At 35.1% G+C, this 25081-nt stretch overlaps 1 protein-coding gene across 3 annotated transcripts in view; it reads left to right on the top strand.

Moving 5' to 3' along the window:
• Positions 1 to 24480, top strand: part of MON2 (MON2 homolog, regulator of endosome-to-Golgi trafficking) — a 64711-nt gene extending 40231 nt beyond the window's left edge. For 2 of the 3 annotated variants that reach the window (XM_083859854.1, XM_083859856.1), the window contains exons 23-35: positions 2212 to 2374; positions 2863 to 3156; positions 3910 to 4108; positions 5426 to 6054; positions 8589 to 8732; positions 9261 to 9278; positions 9542 to 9670; positions 11559 to 11749; positions 18520 to 18580; positions 19870 to 19993; positions 20825 to 21032; positions 21726 to 21808; positions 23734 to 24480. In XM_083859854.1, coding sequence (XP_083715980.1) covers positions 2212 to 2374; positions 2863 to 3156; positions 3910 to 4108; positions 5426 to 6054; positions 8589 to 8732; positions 9261 to 9278; positions 9542 to 9670; positions 11559 to 11749; positions 18520 to 18580; positions 19870 to 19993; positions 20825 to 21032; positions 21726 to 21808; positions 23734 to 23897 — 2407 coding nt within the window. In that variant the 3' untranslated portion in view covers positions 23898 to 24480. The remainder of the gene's footprint in view (positions 1 to 2211; positions 2375 to 2862; positions 3157 to 3909; positions 4109 to 5425; positions 6055 to 8588; positions 8733 to 9260; positions 9279 to 9541; positions 9671 to 11558; positions 11750 to 18519; positions 18581 to 19869; positions 19994 to 20824; positions 21033 to 21725; positions 21809 to 23733) is intronic. The other variant, XM_083859855.1, reaches the window with a different exon arrangement.
• The last annotated feature ends 601 nt before the right edge of the window (positions 24481 to 25081 follow it).

Raw genomic sequence — 25081 nt, 5'->3', positions numbered from 1 at the left:
TCTTGGACCAGTATTGTTTACAGTGGCAGTAGTATCTACCAAAATTCCCAAGGATTTGGACATTCTTGATTGTCAGCATCCTCTTTTTTTGTAATTAAGCTTGGTAGTTATTGTTTCTACACTTGGTGCAATGTGTTCCTGCATGCCTTTTGATTTTCACTGTTGTTAGTGATGGATTAGAACCACCACAAATTCCTTCTCAAGTCAGTCTTCAGATCTCACTAAATCTCAAAACCATATCTCACTGGCTGATATCTCAAGATGTTACTGATATCTTGTGTTATGTCTTAGTCTCCTCCTACAAAGCATATGGAATAATCTACTTCAACCACATAGCATTGTTTGTCCACATCATATTAAGTACAGTAGGGAAAATCTGACCACAAGACTTCCTTCACAACTTTTTCCCTCTGATCAGTGCGCATCCTGGATTCCAGGACAGAAATCCATTTACGTCCGTTCCTGGAGAATTTCCTTCCAGGTGTTTATAAACACAGAAAATGCTGTTTTGATACCCAGAAACTATACTTTGGTCACTTCTGGATTGTACAGTACTAGCCTGTCAAGCAAAAGGAAGCCTGTCTTTGAAGACTTTTTCACTGGAAAGACTCTGTTTATTTTAAACATAGATAAAGGCCTATACAATCTTAAGATTTCTCACTAAGGTTAAGTTTCTTCCATTTATAGCTACCTTTTTGTGGTCACCTATAATACCAAGGATAGTTCCACAATTTGAAGAGTGGTATCACTGTTGCTACTTGCATGAGGGACTTTAAAACCCTGTTTCAGACACACAGTTGTGTGGGACCTTAATTAGGAAAAACTATTCTGAATTTGTTCTTGCAACCTTGCATTTGAAGTTTAGAAAGGCAGGTTACTTTCCCATTACCTCAGGATTTCAAAATGAGTAGTGGAACTATACTTTGGTGTCCTGCCTCCTTCTGTTTTCTCTTTGAGTCCTTGAAGGTCACATACCTCTGAAACTTTGTACTGGAGGGAGAACTGTAGCAGTTTTGGGTCTGTTTTGCTTTATAGACTCCTGTAATGAGTATCGGGGAAATTAATGTGTGAGTCTATCCTCCATCAGTATAGCAATGATAAATACTTGGATCTTACATGGTAGGATGGATGTTTCTCTGCAGTATTCATCATATTAGAGAATTATTATTTATACCATTACTGTCCATGTGAAGTTTCTTCTATATTCCTCTGGTTTCTATATTGTGTTGGCTATTACAATACCATGGAAATGACCCACCTCTGATTTTGATTTTGGATTAATTAAAAAAAAAACCAAACCGCTCCATTTGTAATTCTGCAATAGGTAACTGACACATCTATAGTCTGAATTTTTTCCCAGGGTTTATATCCTGAAGGACACCAAGTTTCTGTATTACAAAGCTTTGAAATTATTTCTATTGTACATTAAACATTGAAAAACCCCTGCAGTGAAATTTAAATGCAACTTCCCTACTTTGTGTTACCTACATTCCACCACTCCTTTTGATTCCTTCATTTTGTCTCTCACTAAACAAGATTTTAGTTGTAAATGGCCTTACTGCTTCTGAGAACTCCTTCTTGCATACCTTTTCTGTACTGTATGTTTGTATTCAGAATCTAATTCTGAAAGGAAAGTAATTGTTAAGGGTCTAGTTAATGGTAGATATTTTGAAAAGTTTTTGTTTGAATAACGTAGTATTGAAGCAAGTAAGACTACCATTATGTTAGCATGCATCTTTCCTAATAAAAACAAATTTTGCCCACCTGTTTGTCATACTTGAAATAATTTGTAAGTGCTGATACAAGAAATTCTTCAGAACAGCTTACTCTTTGGAAGATTATCATGCTTAAATTAAGCTCTCTCTTTGTCCATTGTGTTTTGGTTTTTTTTCTAATGTTCTGGCTAACACAACACTTTAACTAGCAAGTCTTAGAACTCTAAAACAGAGAAATGGACTTAACTAAATAAAATTAGCTAAGGACCACTGGAAAGTCTAAACTTCAACTCCACTAGGTAGTTAACATGGGCTAAACTACTTCATCAGAATTTTAAACTTCAACTTAAAATTATATCTCAAGAAACCCATTTAAAATGGTGCAAAATTCTTCTCAGAAACATTAATTTGAGGTATTTTATTCAGAATATTTTCATGCTCTTGAAGAAATGCGAAATGAGTGTGTGTGTGCTTTTTTTTATTTTGTTTTTTTAAGAGAGTCCTTAATACGGACTGCATTCCAGTGTCTTCAGCTGGTTGTGACTGACTTCCTTCCTACAATGCCATGTACTTGTCTGCAGATAGTTGTTGAAGTTGCAGGAAGCTTTGGACTTCACAATCAAGAGCTAAATATTAGCTTAACTTCAATTGGTTTGCTGGTGAGTTTTTTATTTACTTACAGTGATGCTGCTTCTGGCTTTCATTTTTGCTATTCTGTTTTAATGATAACTTATCTGTAGTCAGTTATACAAATGAAAGCCACAGCCTAGCTTTTTGGGTTTTTACTGGACTCCTATGGTGTCATTTGGAATCATAGGTAAATTGAGTGAGCACATCTTAACTTTACTCTCCATGATTCCTGGCTTACTATTGCCAGGAATTGTTATAACCATGTTCATCATTATATTATTTTTAATACTTTCTTTTTGTGCCCCCTATAACGGGAACCTGAAAGCTGAGAAAGAAGAGTAATTTTTGGATCTTGCAATATTTATGTGCTGATCTTATTTCACCGATGTAGGGAAATTTTTATCTTGATATACGTTGCAAAATACTTTGTGAAAATAAGAGGCAATTTATTTCATGATCATTAAGAGCATAACCCTATTTTTATTGTACAGCACCATATGTCTTATTTATTTTGTAGTGGAATATTTCAGATTATTTTTTCCAAAGAGGTGAAATAATTGAAAAGGAGCTAAACAAAGAAGAAGCAGTGTTGCAGAAACAGGCAGAAGAAAAGGGAGTGATGCTGAACAGACCTTTTCATCCTGCATCACCATTTGACTGTCTTTGGTTATGCCTGTATGCCAAACTTGGAGAACTGTGTGTGGATCCCCGACCTGCAGTTAGAAAGAGTGCTGGGCAGACATTGTTTTCTACTATTGGTGCTCACGGAACTTTACTGCAACATTCAACGTGGCACACAGTAATATGGAAGGTATGATGTGTAAGCTTCCTCTGAAGGTTTTGTAAAGAGCATTTACGTTTTAATAACCATTGGCCATTTCCCATTTAATAACTGTTATCACTTAGATAATTTATTAAGACTTTTAAAAGATAACATAAGGTGGCAGAAATTTGATCTCTTGGGTTTTGGGAATGTTTTTTACACTTTGTCTCCTCTGGCCTTTAAAGCCTCTTCTAAAACATAATTTTAATATCTGATTTATTTTTTTTTAACTCAGGAGTTTCATAAAAAGATGGTTTACTTCCTACAAGAATGAATTACTTCTTTGTGAAAATGGAGATGTTTGAGGGGCTGTTTGATGTAACTGGGCTGATCTGTTATTAAATTGAGCCTTGCTTTGCATTCTCTCTTTAATCTTTCGAGAGGATCTATCAAATGCTATGTTCTAAGTCACAGTCATGTTTGTTGTGCTTTATGGAGACTTTAGGCTATATTTGAGCCTGCCTGTTGTACCTGTCTGAGATCCACTGGTTTTAGCATTTTGTTGGTGCTGACACTGTTCTTATGGATTTGTGTGCTATTTCCAGCCCTTCTCAAGTGGCCATCAGTTGACTGATTGTTAATCTTGGCTGCTGTGGAGACTATTTAGGACAAGGGAATTTTCAGGGTCACGTAGTGACAGAAAGGAAAATGAAAAAATTACTGGTTTTTGTTGGTTTACTATGAATACAACTATGTTATTTGAAAAGTTGCATTTTTCCTCTTTTTTTCTGGCTGTTACAGGTTTTATTTCACCTGTTGGATAGGGTTCGAGAATCTTCTACGACAGCTGACAAAGAAAAGATTGAATCAGGAGGAGGCAACATTCTCATTCATCACTCAAGGGATACAGCTGAGAAACAGTGGGCTGAGACATGGGTATTAACACTGGCTGGAGTTGCAAGAATATTTAACACCAGGAGATACTTACTGCAGCCTCTAGGTAAAATTTATAGTTATTAAAAGACACAATGATAAACTTTCTGCTTTTCTTTCCAGTTAAGTACTGGGCAAGAATCTTAAAATCTTAACCTTAGCTCAAAAATGTTGTGTCACCTCAAATGTTATGAAAATTATGGAGTTATTTATTCATGCTCTTAGAGCCAAACTTTGTAACTACAGATTTCCTCTTCTGTGTCACAGTACTTGAGATTAAATCTCAGTAGTCACAATTCAGTCCCAATTCTGGGTGCTAAATAGCTTTAAATTATAGTAGACTGGTAACAATAATATTTTGTCTGCTCTTTGTTTTTGTCAGAACATGCTTTTCCTTTTGTCTGAGGGAATGCAGCACTTTGCCTGGAACTCTTCTGTGTCATCACTGTGGCAAATTTAACAGTTCTCTTAGAACATAAGGAGAACTTACCTGTAAAGTCAATGGAGTATTGAACATTTACATTGTACAGCTGTATGTAGTAATATTTTACAATAGCTTGGTAATTTCTACAAGGAAAAAGGACAAAAGAAATAGAGAATGTATAGCTTACAAAGCAAAGTTCTCATTAGATTAATCTACCTTTAGCATCCTATAGTATACAATTAATGTATATTAACTAGATATAAGTTGTATTTCATTTTGGTCATTTGTGATACAGGTATCAACATATTAACAGCTAATAAGTGCATTAGTCATTTGCAAAAATGTGGTAGAGTTTAAGCTATATTAAACTTGAGTTAAAACTGAAGTAAAAAATAGAACTACTTTAATTATTCAAACCCTGTAATTAGTAATATAGAAAATTGAATGCTAAGGCTAAATTTAATGAAAAACTCAAATGCCTCAAATGAAATCTTTCCACAGTACAATTACCAGAGCATTTCAAAATCAGTTCTTTATAAATGCATTGCATGAGCATAGATTTGACCCTTAATTTCTTGTGTGGGCTTAACCCTTCTTGAAATCAACAGGCATCTGGCATGTATGAGGACAAATCTGTTTCACTATATGAATGAAGAAAATGTATTTTGCTGGTATGGGATGCGGTATGTGATTTTTTTGCTAGCAAATTTAGCATGAAGATAGGTATGTTGTTTCATTCTCCATATTTACGTGTTTCTCTGTCACATTCATTCTTTCAGGTTATGGTTGAACTGATATGAAAGTCATTCAAGTGGCCACCTAATCTCTTGAAATTTTTGTGTATTAGAGTAACAAGTACATGAGCAGCCTTTTAGAGAGGTGGAGTGGGTGAGAATGGGAATAGGAAACAAGTTCCAAATTGATTTTTTTCCCCCCCTCCTCTCTCTTTTTTTTAAATAGGAGACTTTTCCCAAGCCTGGGATGTTCTTCTTGATCACATCCAGTCAGCAGCACTTAGCAAAAACAATGAAGTTTCCTTGGCTGCTCTGAAAAGCTTCCAGGAGATCCTACAAATTGTTTCTCCTGTTCGAGACTCTGAGAAGCCTGAGACACCACCTGCTATCAATGTTTCTGTACCTTTGGTGGTAGGGACAACAACTGCCACTAGTCTTGGCAGATCATTCATGAGAACTGACTCCATAGGAGAAAGAATAGGAAGATACAATGGATCTGAACCTCCTGTAATAACAGATGAGATTGAAGATTTGAATCTTTGGTGGGCAGCCTGGAACAGCTGGTATAGGATTGGATCAGAAAGTACAAGGCCTCCAATTACTTGTGATAAATTGACTTTCATTCCCAGCCAGCCTTTTCTTACAGCTTTAATTCAAATATTCCCAGCTCTTTACCAACACATCAAAACTGGTTTCAGCATGGATGATCTCCAGAAGCTGGGTGTCATTTTGCACGGTGCTGTTTCAGTTCCAATCAGTTCAGATGCTTCCCCTTTCATCCTTCCATCTTACACTGAAGCAGTTTTGACAAGTTTACAGGAAGCAGTGCTTACAGCTTTAGATGTTTTACAAAAGGTAATAATGTAACTTCTAGTGTGTGAAAGGTAAACTACAGTGTGTCTTACTTCTTCTCTCTAGAACTATAGTGTGGTGATTTAAACACGATTAAAACAATTATTTATAATTGCACCGTGTGTTGTATTATAACAATCTGATCTCCATTCCTGCTGCAAAACAGATGTTCTGCATTGAAAGGAATGGTGTAATCTTTATGAAATGTGCTTTTGCTTGATTACAGAAGTATCTTAAGTGTTGTGCTGTGTTTGTAGCCATTTACTTGTCCATTTAATATTGAAGTACTGCTGATGTTAATACTGAAGGTCTGTATATGGAGATGGAGGAACAGTCCCACAGTGCTCGATATGATGTCCAGGTGCTGTCATGAGCAGTCCAGAAAGAACAGTGATTATGAGAACTTACAGTTTACACAAAGCATAAAATATAGAAGGCTCTCTGGCAGATTACCTGCATTCTTGCCTCTTATTAATCAATTATTTAAGGAAAATACTGCATCTCTGCTTAAGAAATTCTTACTATAGAACTCATCCTCAAAGACTGCCCTTCGTGCAAGTGAGTGTAAGCAATAAATGATGATGCTCTTTCTCTGAAAGCCAAAAAAGAACATAGTAGTGCTTGCTTCTTTCTTTTTGCAGTTGTAAAATATTTCCTTGCAAAATTCAGTGTGAGCTGATTAATCTCAAACATAAACAAGTAAGGTAAAATCTTATTTTGTAGCCTTTCCTTTAGTTGCCGGTTTTAACAAATACTCATTCATGTATTTTGAAAACAGAGGTATAAGAATAGCATCATAAAACGGCTTGGGTTGGAAGAAACCTTAAAGATGATCTAGTTCCAACCATCTTTGCCATGGAAATGCTATGGAGTGAATTATTTTGATTAAATTTCAATTCAGTTTGCTTGGATAGAAGTTAGTATTAAATCTCAGTTTTGTAAATGGGTGTATAAATAATGAAGTTTTAAAACCAGTATGTCTACTACGTTTTTATCTTTCTCCAGTCAGACTTGACCCTTTTTTATCTTCCCTTCTCCAGCAAGTCAGTCCTGCCTAAATCCTGTTTTTCCCATTGGATCAGTCATTTATTCATGTCAGATTTTTCTGTTTTTTAGTCTCCTTATCCAGATGATCTTGGTTTCCAAAGGCTGCAGGCATTAGGGCTTTTCAGAGAAGGGGTTACCAGAGTTTTTAACATGAGGAAAAACTGTACCTTATTATACTCTTGTTCTCTTCAAGATGTTTTAGCTGAAGGTTTCTAAACAATCCCCCCCCCTCCCAATGTCCATGGGTTACCATGGCAGTTACAAGCCTTTGCAAATACAGACTTCGTAAGACAGTACCTCAAATCTCCCATCCCACCTATGCTTATGTTACTAACAAAACAGCACTGAAATTCCTAAAAACATTAGTTAAAGTATTCTTGGACATCAGGAAGCTCTGTGAAGCTGCGTGATTGCTTCTCTCGACTGTATAAACACAGGCGAGGCAGACAGCCAGTGCTGATGTGAAGCAAAGGCCATGTGTCAGATGGTTTTGCTTTAGGCCAGAGTACCTTCTTCCTCTCTTGAAATCAATTGATACTCTCAGGAGTACACACAGAAGCTAGTGGAAGTATTAAAGAAGAGTATGTAAATATTTGCAATCTTTGAAACAAAACATTTCTGTGTTTGCGTGTAGGATCAGGTTCTTTGCTGATACAGGAAGGCTTGGGTCAGTTCTGATTTTCTCAGAAGCTGTGGAACAACTTTGCATTTTGAATAGCATGAAAAAAACCTAACATTTTTCAAACTGAACCCTGACTAGTTTAATAAATATATTTTATAATGTGATTTCACTAACAAAGGGCATAATTACAACTCAAGAACATGGGAATGGAAGGGAACTTTGGATCTCTTCTCAGGTTTCCATATGTTGAGCCCATTTTACACCCTTTGCTTTGTTCTTTGTTGTCTTTTTATTTCTCATTAGAACTCCTGTTCTACACTTTCACTGTTGTACTATAGGGGGGTTTGGGCTTTTTTTGTAGTATAAGTACACTGTACCTGAAATATTTCACATTTTAAAGCAAGATTATGAGTTTCATCTATACTAAACCATATAATTCTCATTTTATTTATATTCCTTTCTATAAGACAGTCTTTTAACTACTTTTTGAAACCTTCTATGATTTACTTTTGAGATTTAAATGTTTATTGAAGTAGAACTTAAAGAAGATCTCTATACTGAGATCTAAATACAAGACATGTAAGACTTTATTTTACTGACAAGTCAAAGCAGAGTTTGTGAAGAAAAGTTATCTTTTATTGGATGAGATAGCTGTATTTACTGAACTATATAAGCCAAGGTATCTTGCCACTTTATTCAATAAAGTAACAAAACTTAATTTCCTTAAACTATTGGAACTATACACTACCTTTCATACAGCTCAACCCATGCATAGTCTTATATGGAGATTTTTCCTTGTACTGATGCGGGTGTTAAAGCAAAAGCTCAATAAATATATATTAAACTTTTGTGTTTTCTTTTGATAAAGGCTATATGTGTGGGCTCAGAAGGTATGCAGATAATGTATCCTGCAATCTTTGACCAACTGCTGGCCTTTGTAGAATTCTCCTGCAAGCCTCCACAGTATGGACAGCTGGAAACAAAGCACATTGCAAATGCAAAGTATAATCAGGTAATTAATTAGAAATCTCACTTGTTTCACTTGGCTGGTTAATCAAATTCAGCTTCAGATATAGGTTGTTCAGCAAGATGCATTTGTTCAGTCTGTAAAAATTTAACTGCATGTTGTGTAATAAGGTTTTTTTACATGCTTTTGTTATCTTCTTTTACTCTCTTTGCATTCTTCTTTGCTTTTATACCTTGTATTCCTTCATGGAGGAAAGGTCTGGCTTGGACACCAGACAAGTGTATCTCAATTTGTACATGAATTAATCTAAAATAATTTGTCCTATAAGAGATACTAAATTAAGCACAGAGACATGATAATTTTGAATGGAGAAAATTCCCTCAAGCTGCAGATTTTTGAATTGCACGTGCTGTAAAGAAATGGAACGTGTTCAGTAATTCTTTTTATCTGTGTACACTGCTGTTCACTAAGCATGAGCATCTTGTTCGGTGTAATCAAAGAGGTAACTATTATGTATGTATGTATTAATTCTTCTTATTCTGTTTGTCCTGCAACACAATGGAATCACACTAGATACAACTATTTGCACCGGTGAGTTAAATTTCCTTCAAGATTGTCCTAATGTAGTTGTCTTGCTTAGACTGCAACATTTCTCCTACTTAAATGTACTTTACTTCAATGTAGAGTACATTTCATAGCCAGACTACGTTGTATTTGCAGTTTTGTTGCTTGGACCATATTTTTAGCAAACCTTGCATGCATTAAACTGAGAGTTCAGTGCAAAACATACACTTTGTTCCTTAATTGATATGTTTTCACATATCATTTTGTAATTGACTAATTCCTTTTCCTAGGCGGAATGGGTGGCATTGAATTACGTACCATTTGCAGAGAGATCATTGGAAGTTGTGGTGGACTTATACCAAAAGACAGCTTGCCATAAAGCTGTGGTAACAGAGAAGGTTCTTCAGAATATTATTAAGGTACAAGTTTGACCTGCATGTGCTCTGAATTTAATGAGCTTATATTGAAAATCATGAGTTTTATTTTCAGCTAGTGTCAACAAACTCTTCCTGGGAAGCTTCCAGCTGTACTAAACAGATTGATATTTTATGGAGATGAGCAGCAGGGAATAATTTCTTTTGGAGCTGAAAGGCTATTTATTAGTCTATATGTATTGTTCTTAGCTGAGTAATGTCAGCATCAGCATTTCACTGTTAAGATAAAAATTAACAGATGTGTTAGGCCACCAAATTTTCATCTTTGAAAGTGTTATGCACACCTGAGTGTGGTAAGTAGGCCTGTTAGTAAATACGGCACTGAAGGCCAAAGCCCACTTTCTGTAGGCTGGCATATATGCTTCAGGGGTGTGTGCTCTGTTACTGCTGATTTGCTTTCAATGACTTCATGTGTCAATGCAGATATGAAATGTTACAGGTGAGCAAATATACCTTTAAAGTCTAATTGTCAAATGCTTCACATTTTTTGATCGTTCCATTTCAGCAAAAAAAATTTAGTAAATAATAGAAGAATTATTTTCCAGTAATATTTTTGGAAAATAAAAATCTAGCTGACCTAGCTTGTTTGACTTGGCTGACATGAGGATTTTCCTGTATAGACCTTTAAAAACCTGAATGTGTTTTAAAAGGTGATATTATTTGAAATCTGTTATGAATTAAATATTTATATTTCAAAGCTAATGCAGTTGCACTTCCATTTTAATGGGATTGCTGAGACTGATAGAAATACCACTTTTTTGTAACATATGCAGTTGATGATAATATGATCTATTGTGATATATGAAAATGCTTTTAAATTTATTTTTCCTGTCTCTAAACCCATGTTGATTTGGAATTAGATTTGACACATATGACCAATAGCAGCAGAAAAAAAAGTTCTGTTTATCTTTAGGGTTAGATTCTAGCTGTCAGAATTTTTTGCCATAAAGAGTTAATTGTATTTGACTCCCTCATGAGAATCAGAGTGAGTCTTTCCTCCTTTTGCTTTCCTCAGTTCAGAGATTGCACTAAAGGCATGGGGAGCATACATATAGTACCTGAATTTAGTCGCTTTGTATTTGAAATGTCAAGTAAATAATTGGTTTTCCAAGATAACTTACTATCAGGTTCTAAGGTTTGACTAACAATACTAAAAGGAATGCATATAAGTGTAAATAGTTCATATGCCTAATGTTTTAAAATTTATTAATGACTTTGTTTTATAGATATCGAATATGACTATATAAAAGACTTAACATTTGCTGTGTTTTCATCTGCTTTACATTTGCTTTACATTGTATTGTAGCCTTTATCTTAGAATTTCACTTACTGTTCTTTCTTTCAAATTTCATGTGGTTTAACAGTCAATAATGCCCAGATTTCTTCCAGTGTTTGTGTTGCAGTGTTTAAAGTTCAGCTTTACTGGGAAAAGTTTAAATTCAATGAGGCTTTTTTTCTTTACTGTGGAAGCACTTGGGATGGCTTTATAGGAATGAGACTGAATACATTCATGATAACAGATTGCCTGCAGTCTCTTAGATGTTAGGAAAGCCCATTTGTCAGACTTAACAGAAATGGTGGATGACAATACAGAAAAAGCAAATTAGTATGTGATTTCATAGTGTAAATGATAATGGATCAATTCTAATTTCTGACCTTGTACTTGGCTATAGACCTGTGCTTTAGCCAGCTGGTACATGATAAATTGTCTTCAGAATTGCATTTGTAACAGGCCATCTCATATGCTAGCATAAAAGGTAGGGATGTGTACTGCCACCTATGACAGTGTCCTCTGAGATCTTGTGCAGAAACTTGCTGTAATCTTAGATTTGTCTGAGCAAATATAAATTTTGTTTTGACTTTCATTTTGCAGACACTTAGAATACCTCTTAGTCTGAAGTACTCATGTCCTTCTGAAAGCACATGGAAGTTAGCTGTGTCTTCTCTTCTCAAAGTTCTCTCCATTGGACTACCTGTTGCAAGGCAGCACGCATCTTCTGGAAAATTTGACAGTATGTGGCCAGAGCTAGCAAATACTTTTGAAGACTTTTTATTCACAAAAAGGTAAACACAATTTCCTTTTATTTTTTGAAGGAAAATATGTGTAAGTAATTTGTTCACTATACGTGTCAGTAGAACTATTTGATAGATGAAAATTATTTTAATGAATGATAGAGAAAAGGTAACCAATCTGTCTACTTCAAATAGCTATACTTTTAGAAAGCAGCACGGAAAGCTTCAACAAAAAAAAAAGGTGCAGTGTAAGAGCAAGAAAGAGCTCAGCTGAACTCTCAATATAAGGCATAGTCTTTCTGAACATGACAGAGAGTTCTATATGGACTCCCAAGGACATTTACTCTAGATTTGATAAAAGAATTGCTGATACATACTCAGTTTGTTCCTTTCTTCCCTTTGAACGGAGTTGCAACAGTGTTTTTTCCAATTAAGGTGAACAGCAGTAACTAAATGTATTTCTCCTGAGTTCCATCTTGAAATATTCCATGTACTCTGAATTTTTGAAAATTATTTTGTACACTGCTGTTCACTTAGAAGCCCATAGTTATATTGTATTTGTTTCTACCTAAGATAAATTGACTGCAACTTAATAATTAACCACACTTTATTTATGATACTTTATGAAAAGTGTAGCTAAATAGTCATATTTATGACTATAAAGATTCCTCTCAAGAATGGAACACTACATTCTCAATCTACAATGGGCAGGCTAAGAAAGTCCAGAAGTGAAAAATTGTAATGATCAGAGACAGACAATTCAATTATGGAATCATAGAATAGTTTGAGTTGGAAAGGATCTTAAAGATCACCTGGTTCCAAACACCCTGCCATGGTGCTCCAAATCCCTTCACTAGACCAGGTTGCTCAGAGCCCCATCCAGCCTGGACTTGGATCTATTAATTTATTCAACCAAAAGACTATAATATTAGAAAAACATTGTAAAGTTTTAGGATAAAATAAACGCTTGCTTCAGAGAAGAATTTTTTTGTCCCTTGGCAATGGGTAAAAATCTATTTCAGTACAGCAAAGATTTTCTAGATTAGACACTAAGGGAACATTTTACTCTAAGGAAGGTTAGCTATTTTAGATAATTGCTTAAGAGTGGTATGGAATTTACATCTTGTGTAAACATCTATGGGCAAGCCTTTTTTAGGAGTAGTTTAAGTATATCTGATAGTGTTTTAGAATACAGAACAAGGTGGAACATGAAAAATTTAATTCCCTGATTTTCAGTAACAAATTAATCTTTTTAACAGAAAACAGTAAGGTTCCTCAGAGCCTTACACTAATGTGCTGTGTGTTTAGTTTTGAAACACACAAAAGTCAGCAACCAAACACAGCTGTATTTACTAACGATGGATAAATAGCAGCTTGCCCAAAACAAACAAAAAACAAATACCAATAAAAATTTATTTTAGAGACACATCCATTAGTGAAAATGTATGTAATAATGGATGGGTTTGGAATATCATCAATAGGATTACATGGCAATCAGGTGAAAAGCCTTCCTATTGTTTTTGCATTTACTTAAAAGAAAATTCTATTAAGTAGGAGGACCTTAAAGTAGAAAAGATCATCATGATGGCTTAAAAGACAAGTTTTTATTTTATGCTTCACTGTTTCTTTAATGTAAAATAATCTTTGCATAATCTTGCTTGTTTTCCTTTCAGCTGCAGCTAGTATTCTTGCTTCCATTCTGAGAGAGGCAGTCCACATCAGTTAATGCCCTATAATCTATATCATTGTTGCATTTACAGGATTCAGATGAAGGTTTTTCAGGACATTGTAGAAGAATGTATGTTCACTTAAAAGTTGCTTTGGGAATACATATTACTATTGTAGTTTAATTATTCCTAAATATTTGCAAATCAAATTAAATATTTCCATTTTGCATGTTCTTAGCTGAACAAGACTAGAACTGCTACAGTTTTTTGGTATTAATTGTTCATAAATCTAGGGAAGTAAAATTATCACAGCTGTTTGGTGTAATTCAGGACAATCCACTATCATCTGCATGACATTTTTGGCCAAATATGTTGTCTTTTTTTTTTTTTTTAATTTACAGTGTGTGATTTATATTTTACTTGAATAATATTTCAAACATAGAAAATTCATCTTAATGTGTTGCTTGCTAGAAACTATTGCTCTTTATGTTAATTCTAATACCTTTTGTCATTTGTCATACATGGGCAAATATTCTCTGGAGATAGAAAAAATAGTACTTGTGTGAATATTTATGATGCCTTATGAGGTCTGTCTTGACTTAAGTCTGGTTTTGCCTCTTTAGCAATCAGAGTGTGTATTATAATTTAACATACAAAATGTGTTTTAGAGAAATTTTTTTCATCATAAATAAAGGTGGTCTTAGAAAAGTGTAGGAAACTTTTCTTCACTTAGAAACTTCAAGGTTCAAATTAATTTAATGCACTAAAAATAAGCTGGTATTTTATAGAACCACATGGCTACAGCAAGATAATTTGACCTGTTAGTGTAATTAATGTCCACTATCATTACCCTTTCCAGGCTTGTTGTGAGTAGATGAATTTTGCTTATGTAGTTGTATTTTGTGTGGCTACAGAATGTCTGGGGTTATTTTTTTTTTTTACCTCCCTAATGTTCATCTTTTTCTAAATAGCAATTTGCCTTCCAAATGTATGCTTCTCCTACATACAGTTAGAGCCTTGTCCCTTAGTATCTTTAGGATAGATAGATAGATAGATAGATAGCCTTTCTGTTCTATCAGCCTGAGACTTGTGCTCCTGAAAAACATTAAAACTGAAAAGGGAGTACATCTTCCTCATGCCAGCAGTTAGGACAATTAGTAATAGCAGTCATTTCTCCTTTTCTTCATCCTCTTCATTCTCCTCCTCCTCCCCATATTGCTACTGAAGCGTGTCTCTCTCGCTGTGATGCAAGGAGGGCTCTAGAGATAGCTGTGGAAGTTCCCCACATTGAGGTAATTCTCTTCTGATTTCCTTTGGTAAAATCTTTCTGCACTCTGTGCAAGATGCTGTGAGACTGCCCTTGGCAAATAGGGCAATCTGTCCTTTTTGGTTTGAAATTTGTTAAATTGTGTCTTCTAGTCATTTATAATTGCAGTTTACTTAGGCCTCTTAAATTTGTCATTGTTCCACTCATAAGGACATTGATTTCAGAATTTCCATATTCAGTGTGTTCTTTCAATTTTTATTTTTTTTTTGTAATTCTAATAGAAAACATATGTTAGTCATGGTGCCTTATTCCAGGGTAATTTGAGAGAATCTATTCACCATTTTGAAAGTAACAGCTAAAATTTATTGCTGAGTTGAGGTGCATGTCATCTTTCAGGTTGCAGGGGACAGCAGTGAGAATGTATTTCCAACTATCCATGTTAATCTTTTATTTAAGGCCAGGTGGTATAGAACTGGTTTTGGAGTGTTTCCTGATTTATTTATATTAACAATGAGTTGTGCTTTTAAAAACTTCTGGTGCTACTTGGATTTTTGTCCATATCACCAAAATCAATTAACCAAGCCATAGCTGAGAAGAGGAGGAGAGTGTTTTTAGTTAGATTCATGAGTTGTAGACTTGAATTGGTTTTAGTGACCCTGCTAAACCTGACCAAGTGGCTTTACTGCAGCTGTGACCAGGTCATCTCTGGTGGCTTTCCAACTTGCAGATGTGTCACGCAGGACAGGGAGGTTGTTAACTTAGGTGCAGGAGTGTACAAATATTACTAAGGCCAGCATGGATTGAAAAGGTGCTGAAGCACAAAGAATTTGGGAAATGCAATTCAGTTGACTCCCTAAGAGGCTGACAGTGAGACAGTAGCCCCATTACCATGTTACCTGGATTTTTAGCATTCTGTAACGTCACCCCTTGTGACAGGAATAGTTAGATATATACAATTAGACCTGAATATTCAGGTTAGAGCTGAAAATTCACTTTCTTATGCTGGTGTTCTGTAATTTTTCTCAAGTTCTTTGTTTCAATGAAACTGGACTGTTATGTCACAAAACCCCCTTCCTTTCCTTCCTTCAATCTTGGTACATTTTCATACTTTACACTTTTCACTATTAAATGTTCTAGATGTTCTGTGCTGTTGTCTGTCCCAGGCTTTATGCAAAGCTAGGTAAATGGCTTCCTTTTGTACCTTCTCTTCAAACCTTTATTCTCCAAGCCTGACTTAGCACTGCTGGAATGGTTCTAAAAACGAAATATCTGCATGTCTGTAAGACTCACAAAAGCCTTAATGCAGTCAGTCCTCCTAGCAACACTGCATAACAGATTTGATTAGGTTTTTTCCCTTTAGCTTTTATTAAAATATGCTAGTGTTTATTGTCATATTTTTGTATGCATGTTCTCCAAGTTTATACCTGGCTGAGCACTGGGTAGAAAAATGAAATTATTTCACTGATGTTCTAAATTTTTAACCAATATTTCAAACATTTTTCTAGTCTAACTCATAACTCTTCTAGTCACCATGATCCTAGAAATCATATGTGTAGATAGCCTAATATTGCTTCTGGCAGTGAAACTGAGTTGGCATTGATTAGACTAGAGGTCACTATAATTTGAACCCTTAAATTAAAGCTCTGTGAATAGCTGTATTTAAAACAGTGAACCTCCTCGGCATGGTCCCACCTCTGTCTTTTGGATAGGAACAGAATTTCAAGCCAGCTGTGGGGATAAATGAGATAAATGAGAGGGGATACTCACTGATGTTTAAAAAGTACAAAGCACAGCAGAAATTGTCTCTGCAGCTTTGTACAACAAGAAATTTCAAATATAGCCAAGAGAGCCCAGGTAAATGTAAAAGGAAAATGTTACTGTCGTAGAGAACGAATGACTTCCAAGTCAGATGTTTTCGCTTTAAAAAAAAAAAAGGCAAATTACAGCTGAGGAGACTCAATAATCTTGATTTTTGTCATAAATCAAGATGATGTTTAAAATTAATACATTTCATATAACTTAATTTACACAAAATTGTCTCCTAGTAAGAAGCTGGTCTGTTTATTATTTCATATTGTTCTTCTTTCCCAGAGGCTTTCATAGAAGCATGTCAAGCCATTATATAGAATAAAATTCACCAAATGTGTGTGTGTATATAGATGCACACATATATATGTAATTTATTAGAGCAGAAGTCTATGCACACATGAGGGAATTAAATCAATACTTTCCCAAAAGATGCTTCCAAACAGAGTGCTGTGCACAGCAGGACTCTGGGTGGTTGTTAGGTCTTTGCTCTTGGCTCTGAAGCCCTCCCTGTTCAGTGGGCAGGGGCTGGGAGCTCTGTACTGAACAAAGTGGATTCATCCCATTCTTATCTTTCCTGGCTCTTGTCCCTCCAGTACGGTTTGGATATGTTGGGCCAGAACAGCAAAGAATTTGGCCTCTAGATAGATGTATCCACATAGACAAAAATCTATTGTCTTGGGAATAATTTGCCACATGAACCAATATGTAAAAGATAAGGTAGGTCAGATATGGATGCCTGGGTAGAAAAGCCTTAACACCTCTCTAAGTAAGCCTCAGCTCAGAAAGTGAGTCATAAATTAGGAAGTGTCAGACTGAAATCTTCCCATGTATTTCAGCATGGTCTGCATTTCTATGCATCATAATATCTTACATTACTGTTTAAAGGTTTTGCATAATTAACAACTCTGTGTGTTAGAAAAGGTACTGACTGAACAGCTAGTTAATATTTTATTTTGTGTTTTCAACTTGAAATTCCAAACTTCCTGACTGCCTAATACACAACCCAGGAATAAATACAGTAATTTAAAATTTTATTCTTTGGTTTTTTTTCGAGTCATACATGTCACACATGTCCATTTCATACGTAAAGTGATCTAGACTTTATCTGCATAAAGTCTCTTTGAGGAGCTATATTTAGGAGATATATTTATTTTTCAGGCAGAAACATTGATACATACATACGTAATACATTCCTAAATATCAAAACTGTAAATTAGCTGTAGGTGTGAAGATTGATCTTCTGGTGTGTTATGCTAAGTATGCAGAAGATGAGGAAAAAAAAAAGCTATCTCAGAAAAATCTTGATTGTCTTTGTCAGTAACATACAGGAGCACTGGAAGAAAAACTCATGCAAAACAAAATGTCTGTTAGCTAAACTAAACAAATTTGATTGAGATTTCAAAACCTTCAAGGTTCTTAAAGTTCTTTTAAAATTGCCAGCAGGATGGAGGAGACAGGCCCAGAAGAGTACCCTTATGAGGACAAGATTGGGACAGGTCCACAGTCCTTCCTGGGCAGCTGCCTTGACTGTGAGCATGAGCTTAGCTCTGAACTACCCACCACAGGGTCTGTTGAATCACTTCTGGATATTTCCTCTGAAAACAAGTTTGTGTGTGTGTGTGTGTGTATATATATATATATATACACACACATATATTTATGGGGAGAACTCCAGAAAGCTCTAAATGTCTTCAAAACTATTGTTTATGAAATGGGTTTTTCTTTAAATAAAATTCATTAAGAATGAGAACAAATACATCATTTCAGTTAGCAGGTTAAAAGGACATGGTAGTATCCCATTAATGAAAAATGTTTCATTAATGTAGAAGAAAATGTAAAATTAAAAAAAAAAAATTAGGATGTACCATTGAAACTCAAAAGTATTTTTCTTGCATAGTGAGTGAAAAGACTAGGTTGCTCAAAGCCTCCATCTAATCTGACATTGTGATCATTAATCATTACCATATAATAGTACCAACTTGACGCATGTAATAATTGTAAATGTTATGCACTTTCCCATACTTATCTCCTTACATATGTTGTAAATTTAAAGTATAACATAGTATGTTTATTTTTAGTACACCTCCTGATAATCTCTCAATTCAAGAATTTCAGAAGAATGAGAGTATTGATGTTGAGGTAAGGAGCCTATAACAAATATACTGTTGAAATTAACGAGTTAGTGACATTCACAAGTTGCATTTTGTTCTGAAATAATTTCTTGAAAAGTTACTCTTTCATTTCTTTTTGTGTGATAATTCATTTTTGAAAATGGAAAATAATAGGTCCAGAATTCAGCTCCTTCAGGGCGATGCAAAAAGTAGGAAGTGAGATGCTACTTCTTGTCATCTCAACTTCAAAAGAATATAGTCTGGCTAAACCAGAATGTGTTTCTGCCTCTTAACTCTTATATGATCCTTATTTATAATGTTATTGCTGAGCATTTATGCTGGTAGTTTTAGACTACAGAGAAAGTTGACAATTGAAGCTGAAATGAGTCCCTTCTGAGCTGAGGAGTGGTCAGCAAAAAAAATCATTTTTTCTTAGACATTGTTGCCCTTATGATGTGTTCTCTATACTGAGAAGCTTTGGCATAAATGAAGAAAATATGTGTAGTTTGTGCAGCACAGAGATCACTGTAATTGTAAAGAGATAAAGTTTGGCTGCATATGCCTAAAGAAAATTAGGAGAAGATGATACCTGAAGTGAGGAGGGATGTCTCTCCTTTCACTCCAGGACAAAAAAAAATGTGGCAGAACAGAGATTAGGGGTACAAAACAAAAGGAGTTGCAGAGAACACATGGCAGTATCTGTGGTTTCATCACCTGTCACCTTTCCAGAGGAGTGGCTGGGACACAAAAATATCTGGATGAAAAGTGAGAGCGGTTCTGCCTGCAGTGAGCAGAACTCTCAAATCTGATGCTTTAATTTATGGAGATCTAAACCCATTTTGTTCCTGAATGGGATCATCAAGACAAGGATAAAGAGCATTTCTGTTAATGTGTATTGCTTTAAGCTCATTTAGATAATTAACACACTTGTTCTGCTTTGCAGATGTCACATTGTTAGGGATGGGTATGTGTGATAATATCATAGGGTATTGAATTGGGGTGGAGGGAGAAAGAGATTCCTGATGTTAGATCTTCTCTTTTCAAAACCATAAATTTGACTTGAAGGATATACTTTGAATGTCATTTGAAATCTGATCAGAAACTCTGACAAAAGTGGCAGGGGGGAAGGTTTTTATTTCAAGTACAATGTCCCATGCAAGACCACACTTTTGGACATACCTGCAAATTTTAAATGCTAGCAGTAGAAGATTTTGGGAAGTCTAATTAGGCTTTTTTCTCTTGTTAAATGTTTTTTCATACTAGATTTACAGTTTTAGTATTTAGAAAACAAATATAAATATATGTAATTTATTTTAGGTGGTGCAGCTTATCAGCACAGAGATACTGCCATATGCTAATTTTATTCCTAAGGAATTTGTCGGTCAGATAATGACTATGCTCAATAAAGGCTCTATACATTCTCAGTCATCCTCCTTTACAGGTATGGTACCTGAATGACAAAAATTAGTGTGTTTAAATCTACTAGAAAATAAATAAAATGTTGAGTATACCTACAATAAAGACTTGAAGCTCTCTGGGACATATTCATTATAGACTGTTTGATATCCAACTTTTTTTATAAACTATATTTTGTGGAAGTTGCCAAGCTTTCCTTGCCTTGCATTTTTTAAAAAATTACTTCCTTACTGCTTGGAATAATATTGTATTTGTATCATATATAATATTGTACTTGTGTTACTTTCTACATAGTTTATTTTCCTTTGTGCCTGTTCTAATAATCATGTCAGACAATTGTAAGACAGACATCCTGTTCCTAAAACCTAAATGACCTTAGTGTAACTATATGGTGTAACTAGCCAGGTACCTTTTCTGCCTTTAAGAAAAAATATTTGTAGGGGTTTTTGGAAAGATGAAAAAAAATGGACAAAACCATTACATTAAAAAATAGTTAAATTGTGCAGTATCAAGTATGAGTATTTATGATGTAGGATTGAGTTTGCTGGGTTTAGATTACTTCATGTATTTTATAATTAAAGTAGTGTCAGGTGATATGTTACTGAGAATGTAGCATAATTCATCTCATGTTCAGAACTACTGAGATTTTTGTACAGTCATTTTTTCTTAGAATGTATTCTTAATATTTGTACAGTCATTTTTTCTTAGAATGTATTTTTAATACTTGTTCTTATCACTGTAAATATTTTTTAATACTTGAGGAGTACTAATCTTTTCTCAGCATATGATAAATAGATTGAAATCATGCAGCATCATGCACACTTCACAACTGAAATGCATAATTTTGCTTTGACAGAAGCCGAAATAGATATTCGAATGAGAGAGGAGTTTTCTAAGGTGTGTTTTGAGACACTGCTCCAGTTTTCATTCAGTAATAAAGTCACAACTCCTCAAGAAGGCTACATCTCTAGAATGGCACTTTCTGTGCTCTTGAAAAGGTCACAGGATGTATTGCATCGCTACATAGAAGATGAGAGATTGAGTGGCAAATGTCCTCTTCCACGGTATGTGCATTGTCTTTAGAAAATAGAGGTATTACCAGGACTTTATGAGAAGAAATTTGCATTCAAAATATCACTTAGTCATGAAAAAAAATGAGGGCAGTGGGAAAGAATGAAATTTAAAAGGCAGGGAAATGTTTATGGGGAAGATATTTCAAGGAAAATACTGGTACCCAATTTTTTTGGAAAAACCTTTAAGTAAAAGTGGTCTTATTCTGTGGTGTTACAACAGTTTTCAGTTCCTGAAACAATGCTTTTGATATCTCCAGCATTATATTTTTGAAATCTGATTTCCTTTTATTCCAAGCAGAGCTATGTGTATGTGGAGATTCTATTCACATCTCTGAATTGCGACATGAGTAGAATCTCCTCAAAAATAATGTAATTGTTCTTGAAATGGAAAAATTAGACCAAAAAATGAAGAAATTCTTTAAAATGGGAACTTACTTGAAATTCACTTCACTTTAGAAGGTTTTCATCATGAAAGTGGAAATTGATTATTTTTATCTTAGTCTTATCACATACTTTGATATGAGTGTTTTCAGATTGAGATTTGTATGTTGTTATTGTTTCCAGTATTGAAGTTAAAGCTGTCCTAGCTGAGACAACAGCAATGATGGTGGGAAACTTCTTCTATTAAACTTACGTCTCGTAACAAAAATGAGTGGTTGACTATTCACATTTTTTCATTTATAGGCAGCAAGTAACAGAAATCATATTTGTTTTAAAAGCTGTCAGTACTCTCATAGATTCACTTAAAAAGACTCAACCTGAAAATGGTAAGTTATTGTTAAATAACATGGTTCCAAACAAGATAACTGCCCCAAAGATAGATGTATTATTTCCTTTAGTAGTTTCCCTGCAAATTTGAAAGAAAAGTGTACTCTGTAAGAGTCAGTATTCTGTATATCTTTGTATATGTAGGTGACAGATAGATGGCAAGAAACCCCACAAAGTTTTTCCAGTATAACTAAAAGTATAAGGACCTAAGATATGTTTAATAGAAGAGAAAACTTCAATTTATGGTGTCCTTTATTAGATAAAGCTTAGCATCTTCTGAAAACAAAGAAAAAACTCCACTCCATAAAATAATAATGGAATTCTTAAATATATGGAGCCTGGCTAGATCCTTTTTTCCTTCTCATGATACCTTTTTAGGTTGCTATGGATTGTGTTCATGTAGGTGCACTCTGCAGTTAAAGGGGTGTACAGCTTAAATGCATGGATAGGCTGGTAGATACTTACACGTGCTCTCCCTCTCTTCCTGCTCTATTATTTTCAGTCCCCTGCATTGAGCTTAACTCGTTGATGCCTGAGTAAATGGTTGACAGATGTTTTTAAAGGGCTGAATCAAATTAAAGACCTCAACTTCATTTATAATCACCTATCCTGTTCCTCCTGCAAGCTGCATTTCCAGTATGCGTGGAAAGTTCTTGGAAGGAAGCTTAATCACGAGTCTTACAGTTCAGTCCACTGTATTGGACTCTGAAGTTCTGACAGAATTGTGTATACAACATTTCCCTCTGCCTCCCTGCTTTTGATATTAGGAGGAACAGGGGGAAAAAAACCCATCTTTTTAATCCTGAAACAAACAGACAGACCAACCAGCCTTTCCAGAAAAACATAGGCAGTTGGATTTCTGAAAAGAGGCAGTGCCTCATTTGCATCATCACTGAGCAGCTAGGGTTATGATGTAGTTTCCAGGATTCATGGCAAAAGTGTGCAGGCAGAACTATGCCAGGATGCATAAAGCCTTTTGGCTAACCCTGAAGCTAATCAAAGTGCTACTTTGGTGGGTCTTCCTCTTAGAGGGGTAGAGAAGCCAACTCAGCTGGACTTTTCCCCACATGCCTCTTCCTGCAATGAGAGAGAGATGTGCTTCCCCTTGTCCACGTGCAGCAATGCTTGCCAGACCTCCCACACACTTTCTTAGAAAGAGAACCACTGGACAAATTACAGAATTGTTTCACTCCTATTTCTTCTACCTTTTAATATTTTTGTTTATTTAAGATAATTATAAGTGTTGTCTGAAGCCAGAGGTTTGTTCTCTCTTGAAAGCAGAGCTAAAACACAAATAAGCAAGGAAGTAACTTTATAATAAGAATCATACTACAATGTTTAATTTTACTTGTTGGACTAACAAAACTTTACCATGGATATTTTTGTCTTTGTCCAGTGTTTCTACCTTTGCTTTCTATAGATCTTGTAACCTGAAGTGATCTGGAATCAATAGAAAGTCTAATTGCTGACAATTTTCCAAAAGTGAAATATGCATCCAGTTCAGTTTTCTGTCAATAGCTGAGAAAAGCAGGCAAAAAATGCATGTGTATTATAGATTGAATAGAAGTATTGTCTTAGATTTGTCAGTTCTTCATCCCAAAGACACAGTGAATGGCTCATATGTAAAGACACAGGTGTGTAGCCCCACTTTAAGGATATTATCCCATATGGCCTCTGCCTGCAGCTGAAAAAATACATACCTCTCCTGCAGAAATCCTGGCCTGTATCTGAGTGCCCTGTGTGGACACCATAGTGTCTGTATAGCACTCTGTTTAAGCACACTGTGAATTAATCCTCAAAAAGATTAAGTACCTATGTTTAGGCACACTGTGAGTCTGCCACTAGTTAAGAGGTATTGGAAAAAATCTGTTGTCAGTATTTGGACAGTGGTAAGTGATTCAGTCTGTTCTTTTCTTCCCTGCAGTTGATTCTAGCACATGGGCACAAGTTATTGCCTTGTACCCGACTTTAGTAGAATGTATCTCCTGCTCATCCTCAGAAGTGTGCTCTGCTTTGAAGGAGGCACTGGTTCCTTTTAAGGACTTCATGCATCCACCAGCAGCCAAGGTACAGAATGGAGAGTCTTGACCCCGTAAAACTTCTTTTTTATTCTTGAAGGGAATACCCAAAAATGTTTGTTCCTGGGTGAAGTTTCTCTGAGGAAATCTCTTGTGACTAGTACTTTGGCAACCAGTGCTGACTGCCTCTTAACTGTACTAACAAGAGCTCAGTAAGTCGTGAATACAGGCTTTATCTCAAAGGTTCCAGAGTGAGTAGCAGTGCAAACCTTTAATAAATTTAACTGACTAGTTGGAATCATTTATAATCTAATGTACTTGCTACAGTATCTTGAAGTGGTGATTGAAAAGTGGGCTTATGTACAGCTTGTTGTGTATGTGTTAATGATGTAATTAAAAATATTTCAATTCAGTCAGATTTATTAGGCTGGTGTTTTGCACCCTTTTTTGAAGTACGAATTGTACTAAACTTTTATGCAAGATGGTACTGTAACATTCCATATATCTGTAACCAGCCTTTGTAAACAAAGGGAACTGATATACTTGTGTGTATAATAAATGGTACAGTTATGTATAAAATAGTTGCATTTATTATTTAAATTCTTTTAAAAATATTGATAATGTCAAATGCTTGAAAATGTATTTATTATGAATAAGCTGTATGCTTGCATTTTTACTTACAGTTTGCCTTCTAAATTGCCAGATATGCTCATTCATATCTGATCATGTTAGTTTTTGCTTAATTGAATGTATCTTCTTTGTGGCCATTGGACATCTGCAAAGGGTCATATAACAAAAGATTGAAGCAAGCAGTCAGTCTGCTGATCTCAAACTTCAGAGTAGTTGACCTGAAGTTTCAATATGCAGAAATCCATTGTAGCACTTCAACACTACCATACCTCACTTCATAATAAATTTGTTTCAAGATGTTTGTTCTACTTAACTCTATCCATTTTTGCAGTCGCAGCCTTGCTTTAAAAAGAAAACAAACATATTTGATGGTTGTTAGCCTTTTTTGAACTTCTTGGCAATATCTCCATCTTTGAATCATGACCCAGGAAAGGCAAGTTCAAATATCTAAAATACCTGGCTGTAATATTTCGTTCAATAATTTTAAGTGTTTTGTAATGTCCTCTCAACCCCAAAAAATTGTTCTGATCTTTTAATTATAAACTGTGTCTGATAAAAACCATGAGAAGTGTATTTTTGAAGATAGTTACTCAGTTAGAAATGCAGTAAAATTTGTCATTAAGT

This window comes from Zosterops lateralis, assembly GCF_965231275.1.
Source record: "Zosterops lateralis genome assembly, chromosome: 4".
NCBI classification, from domain to species: domain Eukaryota; kingdom Metazoa; phylum Chordata; class Aves; order Passeriformes; family Zosteropidae; genus Zosterops; species Zosterops lateralis.
Note: the sequence above shows the minus strand (reverse complement) of the source record. Positions and strands in the feature narration are given on the sequence as shown.